This window comes from Lacerta agilis, chromosome 13 (genome assembly GCF_009819535.1).
Source record: "Lacerta agilis isolate rLacAgi1 chromosome 13, rLacAgi1.pri, whole genome shotgun sequence".
In the NCBI taxonomy this organism is placed as follows: Eukaryota; Metazoa; Chordata; class Lepidosauria; order Squamata; family Lacertidae; genus Lacerta; species Lacerta agilis.
The window spans coordinates 4646798-4667070 of NC_046324.1; the positions used below are offsets into that span (position 1 = coordinate 4646798).

The 20273-nt window shown below is 46.1% G+C and overlaps 1 protein-coding gene across 1 annotated transcript in view; it reads left to right on the forward strand.

Annotated features, from left to right (window-relative positions):
• The first annotated feature begins 1708 nt into the window (after nucleotides 1-1708).
• Nucleotides 1709-20273, forward strand: part of MYO1E (myosin IE) — a 111873-nt gene continuing 93308 nt past the window's right edge. The window contains exon 1 of the mRNA XM_033167782.1: nucleotides 1709-1990. Within this exon, the coding sequence (XP_033023673.1) occupies nucleotides 1988-1990 (3 nt within the window). The 5' untranslated portion in view covers nucleotides 1709-1987. The remainder of the gene's footprint in view (nucleotides 1991-20273) is intronic.

A 20273-nucleotide genomic window follows, 5' to 3' on the forward strand; every position in this document is an offset into this window, starting at 1 on the left:
GGGGGACAGTAGGCAGACGCAAGTCCCACACTGCTGTTTCAGGCAGTGCAGAACCTGCAGGCGCCTAAACCACCATGTCACTCCTAAAAAGTTTAATGAGCCCCCCCCCTTTAAAAAAATCTCATTTTGTCACCACCCCACAGTGATGACACCTGGGGTGGACCCCCCCACACGCATCCCCTTCCTCTGCCACTGTGCCTCCCCTCTTTCCCATGACTTTACCTTGTACGCCACCAGCGGCACATAATGCTAAAGATCTCCAGAACCGAAAAAGCCCAGAAAGTCAGTCTTACAGCTTTCAAGACCACAAAAGAAGGATCGCTGCTTTATGGGCTGCTAACTGATCCAACTGGCTTTCAGCTGACCCAGGGATCCTTTCAAATAACTCATCTGGCCTCCTAGGAAACAAAACATTATTCAGGATTCCACAGCTGGTTGTGAGGTCAGAGCCTGGCCAAGGACTGGAGCCAATGGGCTCTGGGCTCCAGGAATGCTCTCTCTGCCAGGCCCATGGCACCACTGGGCAACTTCAGGAAGCTGCCAAGCGTCTGGCCCAGCCCTGCATTTACCCCCAAGCAGAAGGCTCAGGCAGCTATATCTAGGCTCCCCTTAGAGTCCCCCCAATCCTCCCAGCTTTGCATCCCTCTGGATAATTGAGAAAATAAGGCAGGCCATGACTGTGGTCCACTTTCTGGCAGCTTCTTAAAACTCAACAGGTGTTGGCTGGCTAGTGGTCCATCATTTGGTTACGGTGTATTATAGGTTCCAGCGGGTTGAATCTTTTAAATATTTTTTTTTGGGGGGGAGGCTTCATTGTATTATGGAGCCACCTTCTCTCTCTGCCTGGGTGCCCACCCACATTCGCCACCTCTAGGCATCTTTTAAAAACATTTTTGCGCACCTAGAGGCCTTTCTTGGTGCTTTATTGTATTATTACATGAAAACTCCATCTTTTCTCTGAGGAACTCAAAGTGGTATACAAGATGCAAGTCCTCTCTCCAAATCATAATAACCCTGTGAAGTAGGCTAGGCTGAGAGCCTGAAACCTGATCGAAGGTTACCCAGGATAGCCGAGAGGGGACTTGAACCCTGGACACCTGGGTCCTAGTCCGGTATGGACACAGCAGTATATTAACAACTTGAGATAGCTTTAAAGGAGAATCAGACAATGAAGGAGAAGGCAAACAATGGCTTCTAGACATGGTTGCAATACTTTGCCTTCACAATTGCAACGCTTTGGGACAGGGCCAGATTATTCAAGGGTGTTTACCAAAGGCAGAACCAATCAACAATGTGGGCAAATATTTCAAGCGAGATGGCTTTATATCAGGGAACACTTTCTTTTGGCTGGGGGGGGGGACTTTTCAATCACTGTAAGTTGTCTTAAATCTTTTAGCTTGGTGGGTGGGGTTCCTTTCCTTCCCCAACAGCGCCCTACTGGAAGCAATGCTGGCTTCGAAGATGGAGAGTGGAAGGACCTGGCCCCCGGCCTACCTCACAGGGTCGTTGTGAGGAAAACGTAACGAAACAATACCAGCCATCCAAAACCTACATCAAACCAGCTAATCTGAGGCAGGGAGGGCAGGACTGTAATGCGTGGACTCGGCAGTAGGCTCCCGCCTAGCGCTCGCGGAGCGCGCAACCGTCTCCCTCAGCGGAGCCGCCCGCCTGCCCTGGCTCCACGCCGGGCTCCCCCTCAGGAAAGGGCGCGCAGGCTGGGCGGGCCGGCGCCGGTTCGGCCTTGTATGGGAAACGAGGCGCGGCTCGCGGGTCCGCGGGAGGAGCCCGGAGGGGAGGCACCGCCCAGCTCCACTCGCGCCGGCTCCAAAGTTCCCTCAGGACTCGGCGGCGGCGGCGGCTGGCTGTGTGATGGCGCGGGCGCCCCTCCGGCCTCCCCACCGCCGCGCTCGGGCCGCAGCGCCTTGAGCCCAGCCTGCCAGTGAGCGAGACAGCCGGAGCTGGAGCGCAGCCGGCCAGCCAGCGAGCCATGGTGAGTGAGGCGTCCCGAGAGCGCCGGCGCCGGCCTCGGCGGGCCTCGGCCGCGGGGTACCAGGGGCGCTCGGGTTGGTAGCGCACGCGGCCTCTTCGCGCCCGGAGCCGGGCGGAGGACCAAAGCCTCCCCTGCCGCCTTCGCCGCCTGGTTTGGGGGACAAATCGGAAAGTCGCGGGCGGTGAAGTTCGCTTGGTTCTGCAAGAGTGAGGAAGCTCTGTTTGTAGCCAGGGCGGAGGGGAAAAGTCAGAGAAATAAAGGCATCGCACGTCCACCGAATATATTCTTGTGTCTTTTGCACTTTGCAGTTAACCCCCCCCCCAAAAAAAAAAAGTTACTCAGGAATAAGCCTCCTCGGATTTGCGCACATTTGTTGTGTTTCTCCCTCTTGGCTGGAGTGGCTTCTGGCGCATGGAAGCTTTTGTGCCGCGGTGTAGTTTTGTGTCTGTAACGTCATTGGCGTATATAGTGCTGTTTAGAGCTCGGCTCATCAGCAGCGGGCGAAGGAGCTGCTGGTTACCCCTTTGCGGTGGTGCAGTAGTAAAACTGCTGCTAGCACATGGGCCAAGCCAGGGTTCTTTCTGTATAGTTTCAAACTGGGTGGAGGATCGCATGTTGAGATTGCAGGGGGTTGGACTAGATGATGCTTGGGGATCCATCCAACTCTACAGTTCTATCTTTGCCTCTTTAGAATCAGTGTCCACCTTAGGAAGCAGTCCTTTGGTCTTGTGCTCTGGCTTTCCAAATGGACTAGTAGATTAGTCCACTAAACCACTGTGGATCTTTGTTTTGAGACCAGCTTGGACAGGGAGGATGAGGCACTCCCATCACCTATACCAGGGGTGGCCAACTTCCAAGAGACTGCGATCTACTCACAGAGTTAAAAACTGGCAGTGATCTACCCCCTTTTGGGGGGGGGGTTCAGATCGAGGTTGTTGAGGTTTTTTCTTTTAGGAAGGAGAGCCCTGTTTTGGGGGCTTCAGGGCAAAGATGTAGAGCTTTTTTTAGGGGAGCCAAAGTTGCTGAGTTTCTTTGGGGGGAGCCATTGATCTACCAGTGATCTACCACAGACGTCCAGTGATCTACCAGTAGATCACAATCTAACTGTTGTGTTGGACATGCCTGACCTATACCAACATGGCCACGGCTTCAGCTTGATGGGAGTTGTAGTCCAACAGCACCTGGAGGGGCTACCTTGAACTAGGACAGCCTCCCCCACCTAGTGTCTTCCAGAAGTTGTTGCACTGCAACTCCCATCAGTTCCTGGCAGTATTGCCTAGGGCTGGAGTTAGCGCTGCTGTGTTGGCTGGGCTGATGCAAGTTGTAGTCCAACACCTTTTCTTCCTTGTGACTTGATCCATCACATACCCTCCAAAATTTCTCCATGAAAATACAGTAGGGACATCCCATTTCATAATGATAATTTTACTATTTATACCCCACACATCTTATTGGCGTGCCCCAGCACTCTGGGCAGCTTCCAACATATATAAAAAACATAATAAAACATTAAACTTTTTTTTTTGTAAGAAAACCTTCCATATACAGGATTGCCTTCAGACGGCTCACAGGTTGGATAACTCTTTACTCTCCAACATTTCTCCAATGAAAATAGGGACATCCTGAGAAAAAGTGAGACATTCCAGGGTCAATCAGAAACAGGGATGGCTTTTCTAATTCAGGGACAGCCCTGGAAAATAGGGACACTTGGAGGGTTTGCCATCAGATTTATTTTGTTGACTGTGGTCAGCCCCCGCCCGCCTGCAGCCTGGTGCCCTGGTTTGTGAAGACTGGACTAGGAGTTGCTGGAGCTACTTTTGTGCTTTTTTTGGAGGAGGAGGGGTGGCAGTATGTGGGAGGGTGCTGGGAGCATCTGCTCTGAATTTCCATGGGGGGTGGTTAGCCTGGCATGAGAAGGAAGCAGAGAGAAGCTTTACCACCCAAATTACTCATGCTACAACTTATTCAGCAGATTCTGCTGCCATCCTCCATCAGTGCCTTGCTGGATCCTTGCCAGAAAGGAGATCCTTGTTCACATCCTGTGCTTTCTCGGGTTGGTTCTGCTTTGTTACTGCCTACCATGAGGATTTTGGCCATTTGTAAGTGGCTCAGAATGGGAGAGATGTGTAAGATCCAGTCCCGTGGGGCACTATGCTATGGAAAGTTCTCCTGCACAAGTTCCATTGTGCTGCAACTGAGATTCATTTCAGCGGGTCTTGCGCAGGAGAATTTCCTGCAGGATTGCGTCTAGTGTTTCTGAGGGGCGGTGGTGGAGAAGTGCCCCTTGGATTTCTCACCTCTTGGCATCAAAATGTTCTGGGCAGGTCCATGAGCTCCGGAACATGCTCTCCTGGCTCTTGGCTTCCTCTTTGGTGTTCTCTTGCATTCCTTCTCTCCATCCTCTCTGCTCAATATTTCTGGAAGGAAGTCCCCAAATTTTCTCTGTGTTTTTGCAGTCTGACTCTGTTCTGGGTGTTCTGCTGATTTGCAAGGCTTTTTAAACTGTTGGTCTTCCCAGACGACAGGTTGTCAAATGACTTCTGGGTTTCTGCTGACCGCCCACTAGTGGAATGGATACCTCTGCCTGCCTTTTCATTGTCCTTTAGAAATTGATGATGGCGCCTTTTTCAGAGCTGTCCATTCTATTTCCTCTCCTTTCTCTGAGCCAGTGCCAGTTTCTTAAGCATGTAGAAGTCTCCATCTCTTCTCTCCAAAGGTACTGAACTTGTAGGCGTGGGCTAAGCCACATGTTGGTGATGATGGCCCAGCTTTTGGTGAGGCAACTGTCACTATTTTGTCCTTTAAAGAGGCTCTGGTTTGCTTGCAGCTTCTCCTCCTTATAGCACAAGGTGGGTGGAAAGGAGGAAGGAAGCACAATTCACTAGTTGGATGGGTTACCTGGAGAGCTCTTTGTTTACCACATGAAAGCAAAAGTCAGAGAGCCTGGAGGTGGAGCTGGCAGGATTCCTGCATATGTAAGAAGGTGCTTGGTGTCCTCAAGGCTCAAATGAATGCCTTTCTTGAATGCTGGGCGTTGGCATAGTTACAAGGTTAGCTGGACTGTCTTGGCCTGAGGTGGAGGGTGCATGACTAGAAGGCATAGAAGCTGGTCTGTCCATATGCTCATTCAGGAATTTAGTCCTCCTCCTCCCAACCCTTTGCTGGCATATGAGGAAAAGTAAACACCTACCTCACAGACCCATTGAGTCTTCTGGGAGATCAAGAAGCCACTAAAGCCTGTCTGCCATTTCAAAGCTGAAGCAAACACTTGTGGCTGACCCAACTGAGTAAGGAAGTAATGCAGTTGCTTGACTTGGATTTTAAGGGGTGAAGCAGCATGCTACCCAAGAGGTGCAGCCGACAATACTTTGCGGTGGATTCTGGGGTGGGGCTCCTGTTTTGCACAGTGCAGCCGGTTTGAAATATGCACCCGACAATGTCTTTGAGGCTTCGAACAATGTCTCTTAGGCATCACATTTCTTAGCAAAGCCCATCCCTCAAGTACAGTGTGTGGCCTGGTGCCAAGCTAAGCCCACAGTATCAGCAGATCACTAGAGGCTTGATGACCATCTTGTCATTGCTGGCTTATGTGAAATGGTCAGGCCTGCCACCTTTGCCTCATTTGTTGGGCAGCAGTGGTGAGGTTGCAGTGTGTTTTGGAACTTGGGGACTTCTGTGGCCTTATGCAGGGGCAAAGCTAGGCTTTATTTCACGTGGGTCAAAGACCCAGTTTGGCACCCCCATGTGCATTTGCACACACATGCACAAACACAGGCTGGGAGCTTCCCCTCCTCTCCCCACTCCCCTACCCCCCCCCCCCCATAGCTAGGGCTCTGCCTTATGCAAAGGGTTATGTTTCAGTTCCCTCACCTATGCAGTGTAGATAGGAGCACTGGACTGCCTCGTCGGATGGTTGTAAGGGGACAGCCAGGACAATATATGTGCCATGGTTTTATTGTACTTGGGCTTTCCCCCAACTCTTTAAAAACTGGGGGATTAGACAGATCAATGGTGGTGGAGATCTCTCCTCTTCACAGGCTAAATAGAGGCAGATGCTGGGGCGGGGAAACAAGAGGGAGAGGAGACTTGAGTTGGTGCCCTGCTCTTGGGATCCCCAGAGGCACCTGGTAGGAAACCAGGATGCTGGGAAAAGATGGAACTTTCTGTGCTGCTCCAGCAGATTCCTCTAATTGACTATGCCTGCCTGTTTTATCTGTTGAAGAGTCTGGAAGCCTTTCTCTTAGTTTCTTTGGGCAGCCATCACTGGTGACTTTTTCCTAACCTTGAGGCTTTACTTAGGAGTGCTTTTGGAGCCTGCTCTGACACCATACCTGATGCCCTGCACTAGTGTTTCCCAAAGTGTGGTAGGCGTATATGAAAGGCTTTCAAAGGATATAGGGCAGACTTTTATTTTTATTTTTTAAAATACCGCATGTATAGTATTTGCTCTAGTCTGGATAAAATAGTATTATTAAAAATGCCTCCCAAATGTCTTTGCCTGGGAAGGGGTAAGACTAAACTCTCAAAAGGGGTATGCAATTATTATAAGTTTTGGGAACACTGCCTTGCATGTACCTTCTCTCCTCACAAGGTGACCCATTGGGAATGATTTGCACCCATGCCCCACACGTGCTTCTTCTTGAACCTTCAAAGATGGTTTAGCCCCACACAGAGGCCAGTCGCTCACTTTGAGAGTAAACAGCTTTCAGGTGGTTAGATTGTCAGACAAGCTTAACATATAGGTGTCTGCAGGAGGGCTGGTTTGAAAATAGTACTGTAGGCTGATAACTTCTATCTTTTTTAAACACTTGAAGACAGAGAGAACATGGTATTCTGAAAAAAAGAGAGAAAATACATCACATCTATAGCGAAAACTTGTAGACCTTTTTCTGATCCCTCCTTGCTTATTAGTTGATCCATCAGATTTCTTTTGCTTATCAAAGACAGCCATCTTCAATCTAGTGTCCTCCAGGTGTTTTTGACCATGATTCCCATAACCTCCAGCCCAGGTTGTATGATGCTGTGGTTGATGGGAAAATAGCTGTGCTAGCTAGTCCAAAACATCTGGAGGGCACCAGATTGGCACAGTTGACTTATGGAGGCTTCTATTGGATTACTATTTCAAAGGATACCGTCCTGTAATGGTGGTGTCTAATACCTGAGTCTGTAATTAACCCTTATTTACCATGGCATGTGGTTGCTTCCACACCTCCAGCTGTCACATGCCCCCACCTATGACTTGGTGGTGCCATGGGCAGGTGATGCAAAGAAGTACCTTCTTTTACCTGTTTGAGGTAAGATGGTGACATATCTGTTCAGGGCCAGGCAGTTTTAAAACACCTTTCTTGGATATGTGCATTGTGTTTTAGTTTACTGATTTACAAAATAATCAGCCTGTCTGGATGGAGGGCTCCTTAGTCTGAGCCATGAAGCACAAGATGCTGCCAGACTGCCCTGGGTGAGATGCTTGTGCTGCATCCCCCACTTGGATCAGAGACCATGGCTGCTTCTCAGTCCACATCAAGTCCCAGTAGAGGCTGGATCTCTCTGGGCACACTGATTACTGGTGTTTGAGGGATTTTACCAGCCCCACTAAACAAGCTCCTCTGAAGTCAGGAAGAGGCAAAGCTGTGTTCAGGACACACAGGTGTGATTGCTTAAAGTTGTTTTGGCCCTGGGGCTGTTGGCAGGCAGGCAGGGGGGGTCAGGTGGTAGCCTTGAATGCATCTTATTTCCACCATAGGACTGATAGAGAAAAATGTTGTGCCGCAGGTTAAACTGGTAATCCAGGTTGACCCAATACATTTTGACACTTGAGGTAGAAAATCTGAATCTCTCTCTCTCTCCTTTTCCTTTCCCTTGCTCCTAAATTAAGATTAGATACAATCTACTGCAAAATTTGTTATTGTGATTGTGTCACTCTCAACCATCCCTTTATAGATAGCTCAGTGATGGAGCTTGCTTTGCATGAAAAATGTTGCCAGGTTTAACAGCCTCTGGAATCTCCAGTTAGGGCTGGGTAAGACTCTTGTCTGAAATAGTAGAGAGCCTGACAAATATCTGTACTTCTGAAGACATTTTTTATTATTCTGTACTTAGATATTATTAATAAAAATAGGCCAAAAACATAGAATCAGAAGAACCTTTATTTTCATCAGCCACTAGTCATAGCAATAAAATAAAATACAGTGCACTGAAGATAGAGGTAAAAACCTAACTTTACAAAATACATTCTGGAGGTTTACATCAATAATCAAATAATAGATCTTATTCTAATTTTCCCAGCAAAAATGTTTGCAGTTTTTGCTGTCACCTGATTACCTTGATCTGCTAGGACACAGTAGCAATGCTTGGGCGACCTGGTATGGATAGTAGTAGAGGGGTAATAACCTCACTCCTCAAATCTTTATAAAGAGTGGAAGCACATGAGCTACTGATTCAATACTGTCATCTCCAAATGGACGTAACTGTTTTTCCAGCGGATTTTTTTGAAATTGACTTTCAAGTACAGCTGAAGACAGTATATTTAATCTTGTACAAGTGAAAGCGCATCTGCATTTTGGAATTGTTAAATTTTGCAAATAGGATGCCAATGTATCAAAATGACTAGGTGGAAAATAATCATACCATGGACAAAATTTCCTTATTGTGGCAAAATTATTCTGTTGCTAAATTAATTTGCTTTACTGAAGCCCAGTGTTAATAACTGTTGGGGTGATAAACCAGAAAAGTAAAGCTTTTGCTTGACAATTTTAGTCCAAGTGCTCTCATGACAATCTTACGATACTAAGGGTGGTAGACTGGTGAGGTTTAAATTTAGCTGAAGCCAATAATTAAATGTCCTGCACCAAATCTGTAATTCAACAAAGGGGAAATTAGCCTCCAAGCGCAATGAAGCATTTGAAGCACAGAATGGAACAGGGGAAAAAATTGCCTTATGAACTTAGACTGAACAGCTTCTGTAGATCCAAGGTGAGCGCCTATCCATATCTGAGCCCTATATAATAAAGCATAGTGGATAGCCACTGCTGACATAAATGGGCCGATGGTTTGACTTGTAGGCTGCTTATTCTGATTCTATATTGGTGAGAAGTACCTTGAGGAATTATACTCTAGGGGGCCAGATGTATTCATCACCCAGTCTGCCATTGTGGAAAACACCCCCAAACTGAGACAATTACCTCTATTGGTAATCTTTCCCCACAACCTGTCAAGTCTTCTGAAGTAGTTTTGTATGGCTGAAGAAATCTTGAGCTGATGGGTCTGGTGTAACATGTGGTTGAAGCAAATCTGGTCTGTGTGCAGCATATGAGATTGTTGGCACTGGTCCCTCCCTTTTTGCTCTCCTGAAAAGTGCACTGGTCCACTCTTGTCCTAATCCAACCTAAAACTGGAAACCAATGATTCTCTTTTGGGCTGCTGTGTCTTCTCTAAGTGTTTGTGCTGTCGTTGCATCCTGCACAGCGGTGCCCCAACACAGCAGTCTGAGCACCGCAGCACCACTTTTGATTTGCTGATGCAACAGATCTGTCCGTGTTTTTTATCCACTGCAGTAGATCTGCCATTGCAGAATAAAATGTGAAGTGCTTGCTTTTCTTTTCCAAAACAGTGCCCTTTCAGGGTGAAACCATCTGGCAAGCTAGCAGTTACCTGTGGGGTGGGATAAAAACAAACAACAACAACAACACTCTGCCCACCTGGCTTGGACTCCCCAGTCACTCTCAGCGGCTTACAACATATATAAAAACATACTAAAACATCAAACATTAAAAACTTCTCGATACAGATGCCTACAGGTGTCTTCTAAAAGTTATATACAGTGGTACCTTGGTTCCCGAATGGCTTGGTTCCCGAACAAATCGGCTCCTGAACATCACAAACCTGGAAGTAAGTGTTCCGGTTTGCAAACGTTTTTTGGAAGCCGAACATCCATTTCGGCTGTTGGCATTGTTTCCGGGGCCAATCAGCCAATCGGAAGCCGTGCCTTGGTTTGTGAACGTTTTGGAATTTGAACAGACTTCCAGAACGGATTGAGTTCGGCAACCAAGGTACTACTGTAGTTCTTTATCTTCTTGACATCTGAAGGGAGGTTGTTCCACAGGGTGCCACTACCAAGAAGGATGCAAGGAGGTTCCCTGACAGAGCTGTTAAGGGCAGGAAGTGGAAAAGGAATCCACACTCTGGGCAGATCAAGACATTGTCTGCAGCCTTCTGATGTCAAGGGTTCAGCTCCACATTATGTTTAATGCATTGCATACTGTGCAGCTCTGGCTCTTGTCTTTCATTAATTAATTGCAGGCATATCTCCTTCCAAATTACTGTCAGGATCACAGCACAGAGGGAGGAGAGATTTATCCCCTTCCCTCCCTAGTCACCACCTCATCCTATAAAAAAAAAAAACCTGACCAACTGTGCAGCTACAAGGCTTAGAGAGAGAAAAATCCTGTTGGAAACAATGGGAATATTTCTAAGCCTGTGGAGGGGAGGCATAAACCTCCCATTTCTCTGTGCACTGTGATCCCAATCCCTGCCCCCTGTGCAAGCAATTAATTGAAGAAAAACAAGAGACAGTTAGCAAAATGTGTAGTTAGGCCCAGAGGTGTTGTAATATTAGCTTTACAGCAGTGACTTGCAAATTGTGTTTTCAGTAGCCCTGGGCTTCCTTGGGAGCTAATTGGTGGATTTTGAACTAGACGATCAGAATGGAAACCGTGGACATGTTTCTGCTGTTTGCAGATGTTCCTGCGTTCAGTCTCCACCATCCCCAGTAAAAATAAGAAAAATTGATTGTAGACCTGGGAAAAGCCTAAGGAGCTGCTACGAGTCAGATGAACAGGACTGGGCTAGATGGATACTGGTGTCCTGCCCCGGTGCAAGACAGTTTCTCATGGCAGCTGTATTGGATGTCTTAAGAGCTCCTCGCGCAATTGGACTGATGCCTCTTGCAGCTTTGACTGATGGTGGTGCCTGGCTGGCCATTTGTGAACTAGGTATATGGAATGTTCCAGGCTCCACGTCCAAGATGTAGCTGTTCCCCAGAGGCAGAAATTGTGAAAACATCTCCTTTGCAATACTGATCCTACAGAACTGTTGCATTAAAAAAGCAAACCTTGACATGTTTTTGTGAAATAATTTTCATAAAGCTGCAGTTCTGTGCACATAAATGTGTAGCCTGGTCTCTTCTTTCTAAAACTCTTGCCACACGGATCCTATCTCCTGCACCCTTCCCTGCATGCTGTGTAGCAGACCTGGGGTCTCACTTTTTGTAGTACACAAGATAAAACAGGTCCCAGGAGCTACCGCTGCTGTCTCTTCTGATCCAGCTCTGGATTTGAAGCTTACAGGAGGAATCTCTGGATTGGCAGCTGGAAAGCTTTATGGGGTTTGGAATTGGATCCCTTGAAATCAGTGGGACCTATTTCTGAGAATCCATCAACAGAGCTTTGGGTTCCATGTCCCCTATAGACACGCAGGACAGTTAGGTTGGATCTTGCAGTCTTTGTAGAGTTAACTTGGCTGGGGCTGTTTGGGTGGGTGGATTGCTCAGCACTGAGACTCCCTTTGCAAACGAAGCATGAATTACTGCTCAACAGTACATTGGAAGCTTCATGTAAATAAGCTTGCATAAGGGTCTTTTCTTTCTCCCCCACCCCCACCCCCACCCCCGATCATGGTGGGTGCCAAGCCACAGCCACAAATGCTTTTGCTGTGCTACAGTTATGAAACTGATGCCCTTAAATGCAAGTCTGTGAACTTTGCCCCTTTAATGCCTTGATGTCTGGGTCAGGTGGGGTGTTGTATAAACATATTCAACTTTAGCTCATTTCCTTTTAGGTCAGAGGCCAAGCTAGATGATGTAATTAGCAAAGTGTGGAGTGATTATTTAATGTATAAATTGCAGGCTCACAGAACCCAACATGGATCAGAACTCTGGTGGGGTGGGGGATTTAACTATCTGTCCACACAGTGGTCCTGATCTGGATTGGGGTTTCCTGCGCCTGCTGTTTGCATGACGAAGAAAGCTCCCATTGGCACCAATGGGGTTTCCCCTCCCTAGTTCAAATCACAGGTGCAGGGGAGAAGGGTTAATGCCCCTTACCTTCGTGGGGCACAATCTATAACAGTCCCTTTGCATCTGTTTCCATACTTGCAGCATTTACTGTTGAGGTATCAAGCACTTGCAGCCCACTGCATTTAAGCAACAGTTTTTTTAATACTTTCTGGTGGTGTAGTGGTTAGAGTGTTGAACTAGGACCCAGAAGACTAACTAGGGTTCAAATCCCCACTCAGCCATGAAGCTCACTGGGTGACCTTGGGCCAGTCATTGTCCCTCAGCCTTACCTACGTCACAGGATTGTTTGGGGGATTAAATTAGAGGGGGAGAATCATGTATGCAGCTTGAGCCCTTTGGGAGAAAAAAGATGGGATATAAATGTATTAAACAAATAAATAATGTTCAGGTTCTAATATAATGCAGTGGTACCTCGAGTTCCAAATGCCCCAGGTTACAAACGCTTCAGGTAATAATAATAATAATAATAATAATAATAATAATAATAATAAATAATTTATTATTTGTACCCCGCCCATCTGGCTTCTAACAAATATTAAAATACATTGAAATGTCACAGATTAAAAACTTCCCTAAACAGGGCTGCCTTCAGGTATTTGTCAGGTAGTTGTTTATCTCGACCTCTGATGGGAGGGCGTTCCACAGGGTGGGCGCCACTACTGAGAAGGCCCTCTGCCTGGTTCCCTTTAGCTTTGCTTCTCGCAGTGAGGGAACCGCCAGAAGGACCTCGGCGTTGGATCTCAGTGTCCGGGTTACAAACTCCGCTAACCTGGAAGAGTTACCTGTACCTTGAGTTGAGAAGTTTGCCCCAGGATGAGAACGGAAATTGTGTACCGGTGGCACAGCGGCAGCAAGAGGCCCCGTTAGCGAAAGCATGCCTCTAGTTAAGAACAGTTTCAGGTTAAGAACGGACCTCCGGAACAAATTAAGTTCGTAACTAGAGGTACCACTGTAATCTCCTACAGTAACTTTTCTAGCAGAAACTTTGACATTCCAGGGTTGCAGCCTCTTCAATGCAGTGTCCATGTAACACATTTAGAGCCTATGTTTTCATAATGGCATGTGAAAGTGCTGCACAGTGTGGCTCTTGGGAGAGCGCTATGCCTGTGTGCATATGTACTCATCATAAAGGGTTTTCTCATCTCTCTGCCATCCATTTTGGTACCTATTAATGCTTCCTTTGTCAGGGTTACCTTTTCAGATGTTGTTTCTCTTATTGATTTTGATGACAGGTGTGACATTTTGGCAACTCAGCTGTGGCAGCTCATGAAGGTTAGACTGCCTTTCTGGAAACAGGGGAATATTCTTTGTCAGCCACTGAATAGTTTACGAAGGCAACAATTTAGGCTATGCTAGGGACACCATTCCCACTGTCAGTGGGACCTGTGTTGTGGACATGGCAGTTACTGAACAAACATGGACACTTCATGCCTTGATGTCCACAGAAGTTCATCCCAAGAATGCAAGGGGAGAACGCCTCCCACAGCCAACGCTTCCTGCAGCCAATCAGAAGCTGCGCTTTGGTTTCCGAACGTTATGGAAGTCGAATGGACATCCGGAATGGATTCCGTTTGACTTCCAAGGTACGACTGTACACCTGTTTGGAAGCCACTGCAGCCAGATGTTTATTCTCCCAGAGACTCCAGAAAGTTCTTCCTGCAGCACATAGTTAAACTTTGGAACTCACTCCCACTGGATGCAGTGATGGCCAGCAACTTGGATGGCTTTAAAAGAGGATTAGACAAATTCATGGAGGAGGAGACCATCAGTGACTACTAGCAATTATAGCTATGCCCTGCCTCTGTAGTTGAAGGCCAGAATGCCTCTGAATATCTAGTTGCTGAAAGCCACGGGAGGGGAGAGTGTTCTTGAGCCCTGGTCCTGTATGCTGGTTTCCCACAGGCATCTGGTTGGCCAGTATGAGAAGAGGCTGCTGGACTAGCAAGGTCATAGACCTGATCCATCACTATACAGAAACCTGGCTCTTCCACTGCTATTCTTATTTGTCTGCAGTCCATCAATCAAAGTGGGACAACCTGTACTGCTTTTTTTTTATCTGAGGCTTCATGTCAACTTTTAATTTATGTGATCCAAGAATGCAGGTGGCTGAACAGTTAAATGCTTCCTATTACGTACCTGCTTGAATGTGGTGCTATGCTGGCCACAGTCCTAAAACCACAGAATTGTAAATGCAGTAAGATGAGTTTGCATGTTGGTGGCTTTGTGGTTGTGGGCTTTGGTTAAAATCCTGAAGGCAGAGCTTTGGTTTGCAGTCCCCAGAGACTCAGCGACGCATACCTGTGGGGAAGATCACAGCCAATAGGGGCACCTCCACCACTACTCTCCACCTTTCCATGGACTAATGCTTAACTTTATCCTCTCCTCCAATGAAGTCATCTTGTTAAAATAAAACCAGAGTATCTTTTTGCTGTAGAAATACCTTCAAGACCTTGTAAGCACCGATGTGTAAGTAAACGGAAAATAGGAAGGGCAGAGAAGGGGCACCTAATCCTTTCCCTCTGGTCATCTATAGATATATTTGCTCCAGTCATGGAAGTTACTTCACTTTCCTCTGCATACCATGGGGGTCTCAAATGCAGCATAGAGGTGGGTCTGAAGGAAGCAGCTGGAATGGTAATTGGTAGAAGAAAAGTAGGCAGTCTTTCCTCCGCACCCCCACTCTGTTCCTGGATTGCATCTACTGTATGTTCAATGGTAGTTTTCCTTATGGGTGCCTGACTTTTCCCTTTGCCTTGCATAAGGTAATCTGTGCACATATCTGTCTTGGAACCATGGTGGAAATATAGCCCGGTGCACACAGACGGAGATTTCTAGTGAGGGTAAAAGGAGGAAAAAGTGATTTGTGTGTGCAGCAATAACTGGAGTTTAACTAAAGAGTGTTGACAGATAGTATTATCCATTTGATGTGTCTTCATGGGAGAAAAGATTGTGCATCACCACCGATGCAGCTTGTTTCTCCCTCTGTCAGTATGAGGGCAGAGTGGGATGGTGGCTTCACTCAGTGGTATGTCGCTGGTGGAACTGCCACTGCTCCTGAGTCCCTCTGCTACCAGAGCCAGCTGGAGGGAGCCAAGAGTGGTGGTGGTTTCACCTGCGATATACTGCCGAGTGAAGATGCCATTGCGGTCTGCCCCTCATCCCAGTCCTGGGTGATGTATCAATACACCATCCAGGTCTATTTAGTGCAAAAGGCAGCCTGCATGAATGTTGTTTTCTTGTTTTCTGCGGGAAGCTATGTGGCTACATTTGGGGGTGGGAGGAAAGAGATGTATGGAAGAATCCTAATAAATTAAAAAGCTGGTTGTTCCTATTGGGTAATCAGCAAGAATAAAAACCTCACTCCAAATAAGTACTGTATTTAACTAATTAATCTCTTTAAGCCAGAGGATGAAGCTTGGGCACAGGAGGACTAAATAATAATAATAATAATTACAAGTACAAAATTTTAGCTGTTTTCTACTCAGTCTTCACCAATACTTTATGAAGCCCTGACCAAGCCTTCACCTATGTCTTGAATGTGCAAGATCCCTCAGTTAGCAGGACCATATGCTGCAAAGTTTTGCCAAGATGTACCACCTCAGCTTACAAGTAAGGAATAGCATATTTGAATACTTTCTCGTATAAAAACCCTTGTGCATATAGAACACTTGCAAGTTAGGGACACAACTGCTTTTTATTATCCAGTTGTAGTGGAGCAATGCAGACAAATTTTTCCTACTGTGGGGATGGGCAATTTGTGGTTGGCAATCACACATTTTATGGTCTGTTTTTAGTATACCTAAAATCCTTTGCTTATTAGGGGCTATCCCACATTTTCTTCAAAAAATTGCTTTGCACAGGTAAGTATCATAGTTATCTAAATTTTCAGAAGTAGGAGGTCTGTGGCTTGACATTTGAAAAATAGGGGGTCCTCAGTAAATAGCTAATTGGAAACGACTGCCCTATAGATCTGATGTGGGAGCAGTGGACTTCGGTGGTCTCTTTCAGCACTTGAGCTATGTGTTCAACCTGTGTGTGTGTAAATCAACTCACATGTTTCACTAAGCCTCTAGTGACCTCCTTCCAAAGGGAACCTGACCTCAGAGAAGTCAGATGAGCACAACAATATTGATTGCACTTCAAAATGCTTGGCTATCATGGTATATGACAAAACAGACTCTCAGCCCTTCATCCTGACTTCCTGTCTACATAGTTATCATCTTGCTGAACGCAGCTCCCGTTACCTGTGGCCAGTGACCATGCTTGCTGGGGCTGATGGCAGCTGTAGTTCCGCAACATCTGGAGGGCCAAAGGTTCTTCACCCCAATGTGAACAGTTTCTCTAACTCCACTAAACCAGGGACCTGAACTTCTTGGCCTGCTTTTAATATTTTTTGACAGCCTCAGCAATTGAGAACGACGGTGAGGCATTGCTGCTCCACTTTGTTCCACCTCTGTCAAATTAGAGCCAGAGGCCTAATTTCTAGCAGATTCTGTTGTGTTGGCTTGTGGCGGAGAGCTTACCATCGACCTACATTGATGTGTTTCTTTAACCTAGTTTTTGCTGACAAAATTGGCTGAATCAAAGAAAAAGAAAAACCCAGTCCTTGTTCCTCCAGAAGTTAATTTGGAACTTAGATCAGCCGCCTTCTTCCTCAGCTACGAGACATTTTGGCAGCCCAGGCATTGGCCTGAGAGGCCTCCTTGCAACTGGCTGCGAGCATCTCCACACAGGAAGCCAGCGGCGGCTCTCAGAGCCCTCTTGCAGCTGAATCACCTGGTCTGCTGAGCCCAATATCTATAAATTGTTTGCTGCTGTCACCCTTGTGACCAATCTGTATGTCTGAGGCTGGTTGCCAGACTTGATTTATGGCTCTTACGAAGCAGGGCCTCAGTTTTGGCAAATGCTTTGTTGCACTTGGGTGGAGTTGCAGCCTCAGTAGTGCTAAAAGAGGCGGGGGAACTCTTTAGAAAATGAGTGGTATGTGCTAGCATGAGAGAGCAAGAGAGACCTTTTTATTGGGTGACATCTGTTGTCATGTAAAAGATTCTGGTTGTTGAGTTGTACCAGGCTTGGGAATAAATTTACAAGCACTACTAGCGCACCTAACTTTTTATTTGCTTGCCTGTTCACAAGTCACAGCCCAGTGATTTAACAGCAGAAAACCTTACCTTTTTGGTGCAAACTTTTAAGTTTGGCCCTTATATTTTTATTTAACAGATGGTTGAGATGTTGCTACCTTAAATTTTATATTGTTGTCTTAAATGTTGTATTTATACTTGTAACCTGCTCTGGGGTCTTAGGAAGAAGGGTGGAGTATAAGTCTGAAAGTAAACAGATCAGTCACTTGTGGCAGTGCAGCAGCCTGAAGAACAAGGAATTGGTGTTTTTTCCAGTTTACAAAAATGTCTGTAATTGTTCATCTTTTAAAAATATGTGACCAATGACTGCTGTCTTCAAGCCTGAGCTACAAGAGCATAGGAAGCTTTGAGTGACTACCCCTGGGTCAGTAGTCTGTGCCACCCTTCCCCAGATGATGTCCACCAATGATCAGGGATGATTGGAGTTGTAGTACAGCAACACCTGGAGGGCACCAGTTTGAAGAATGCTGCTTTTTGTTGCAGCTCTCCAGGATTTTGGACAACATGGGGATATCAGTGGGGACTGAACCTGGGACCCTTTGTGTGCAAAGAAGAAACTGCAGCCTTTCCATCTCTGGATCTGATCTCCTTGACCTGAGAGGGTTTGTGGGGGCTTATCTTGCAAGGTGCCAGAAGAACCATAGCAAAAGGCAGCAGATCTGAGTAGAAAACCAATTGTAGAAAGTGTCTTGCTCTGCTCTCCTGGCAGAGCGTGGAATCAAAGTAACATAGCTACTGCTAATTGCCACTGAAAACCCTTAACCGGATATGGAGATACTTATAAACAGGGACTTGCCTGCCAGGTTGATGCAGCAGCATAACTGCTTTAGGCATGGTTGTCAGGTTTAGGCTGTTAGGCAGGAGTACAACAAAGCCAAAGCCAATAGCAAGGCAGCTGCCAGATTTCCTGAATCTAAACCTGCTACATTCTTAATTCTCTGTGTCAATTCCCCATGTTGAATTAACTTGAGATGTGGCGGTTTCATCTTTGTAAGGGACATGTCATTGAGCCATATTGGTGATAGGCAAGAGAAGACCAACTGCATTCTGAGTTATTTCTTGTTTGGGACTGCCAGGAGTCTTTGATGTGGTGCTTTGTTCCTTCCCTGAGTTGGATCCTACTAATAAAACAACCATGAAAGTCAGCGCAGAGTGTAGACTTGGGAGGGGAAGGGAGAATAATCCAAATGAGCACATTCATAGCCCCTCCCTCATTTCCAAATGTAACCAAGCTTTAAGTATGTGTTTTTGAAAAGGACCACATTTTCCCCTGCCCCTGTTTCCCTCCTGTCTATTTTAGTTTGTAAGCGCTAGGGCAGCAGAGAGCTTCCTAGGTTTTCTGGATAACCCTGTAAAGTGTTGCATTATATACCAGCTTTCCCAAATGCTCTCCAAAATACCCATCAGCCCAGTTAGTTCAGCCAGGCCCAGGGATCAGGGTTGACTGGAGTTGAGCCAAAATATCTGGATGGCAGCAGGTTGGGAAAAGAGGATATGGATATGCCCCAACGGAACTAATTTGTACATTATATAATGCACTCTGTGGTTGGTGTGGTGGAAGATGCACAAACCTTCACAATCTGTTCATGTGAGTATGGCAACCCTAAATGTGTGAAGTGACTCGGAGGCAGTGGCTCAATGGGAAACAGATGTTCATATGTCGCGCTTTTCTCTTATTTCCTCCATTTCATTCTAGAAAGGAACAATGTCCTGAATCTAGGGAATGTGAAAAATGGTCTGGTGTTGTCTCCCTTTCTAAATCTTGACCCATGGAAAGGGGCATAGGGCAGAGGTAAAGTATCTGTTTTGCATGCAGGAAGCCTCATGTTTAATCTCCACGAAGGGCTGGGGATGTCCCCTGCCACCAGCCATGTGATATTGGGACTGTAGTTCAAAACATCTGGAGGTCACCAGGTTGGCAATGGCTGATGGCTAGCTGTCCACAGCTGAGCTAGGATTTGACTGTGAAGCTATGCCTTCCTGCTCTAGCTGTTGTTTCCATTGGCTTGCCATCAATGGCCTTGGTTTTGCTTCTCTGCAAGAAAAACAGCATGCCTATGCTAGCTATTTTTAAAAAAACAAAAAGCCTCCGGGCTTCAAAGATAACTAGTGTTGTGGACAAAGCTAATTGTATTTATTCTTGGATTTCTTGACTTGTTCATTTTTACAAGGTACATATTTGAGTGCCCCAGACTTAACAGCTGCAGTCAGTGTGAGCCACTGCCACATTCTTAACTTCCCCTGTTGCTGTTCCAGAGGCAGGAACTGACCTATAAATGTGTTTATCCTCTGTTGTCCCAGAGTATTTTTCCTAGGGTTGCATTCCACTAGTTTTGAAGCCAGTGAGGTGGGCAGATTTGAGGCTTCAGCATCTCTATGTAATGAGCCAATTCAATAGTATTTCTCAAAGGGGAAATACTTAGTCTGGGCTGATGGGAATAGTCTGAAGATCAGACTGCATATTTCTCAAAACACACTCAAGGAATTTTGTCCTTCTCTTCCCGTTCGCTAAAACTAAGCTGAGGTTTTCCTGTTGGTTCATAGTTTTAGTCTCATGTGTTACATATTTAGGTGTATTTTTGTTCAGCCAGGGTCACTTTGGGTCACTTTCTACTTCTTGGATAATCTACCTCACAGGGTTGTTGTGAAGAGAGAGGTCAGTGATTGCTGCCCTGAGTTGAGCTCCTTGGGAGGAAGGGTGCAGCAAAAATGAAATGTTGTATCTTACTAGTCCTTACTTTAACATATTGAGCTGTAATTCATTTGCTTGTAAAATACAAATTCCCTCCCAACTCGCTATTGTATATATTTTTAAAAAGCTAGAATTCCAAAACCAATTGTCATTCTTCATTTTTGCTTCTTTTCAATGCACACAGAACAGTCTCTCTATTTTTCATACTGGACTGAATACTCTTGAGATCCGTATCATGATACAGTTTAAACATGACTTGTATGTTCCTTGTGGGTTTATTTCTCAGAAGAATGTTTGTGATTCAGTTTTTCCTCTCGATAAATGTTCTGGCTTCTGTTGCTTATTAACCCCCTTTGCATCTGGCTCTGCAGCAGACAG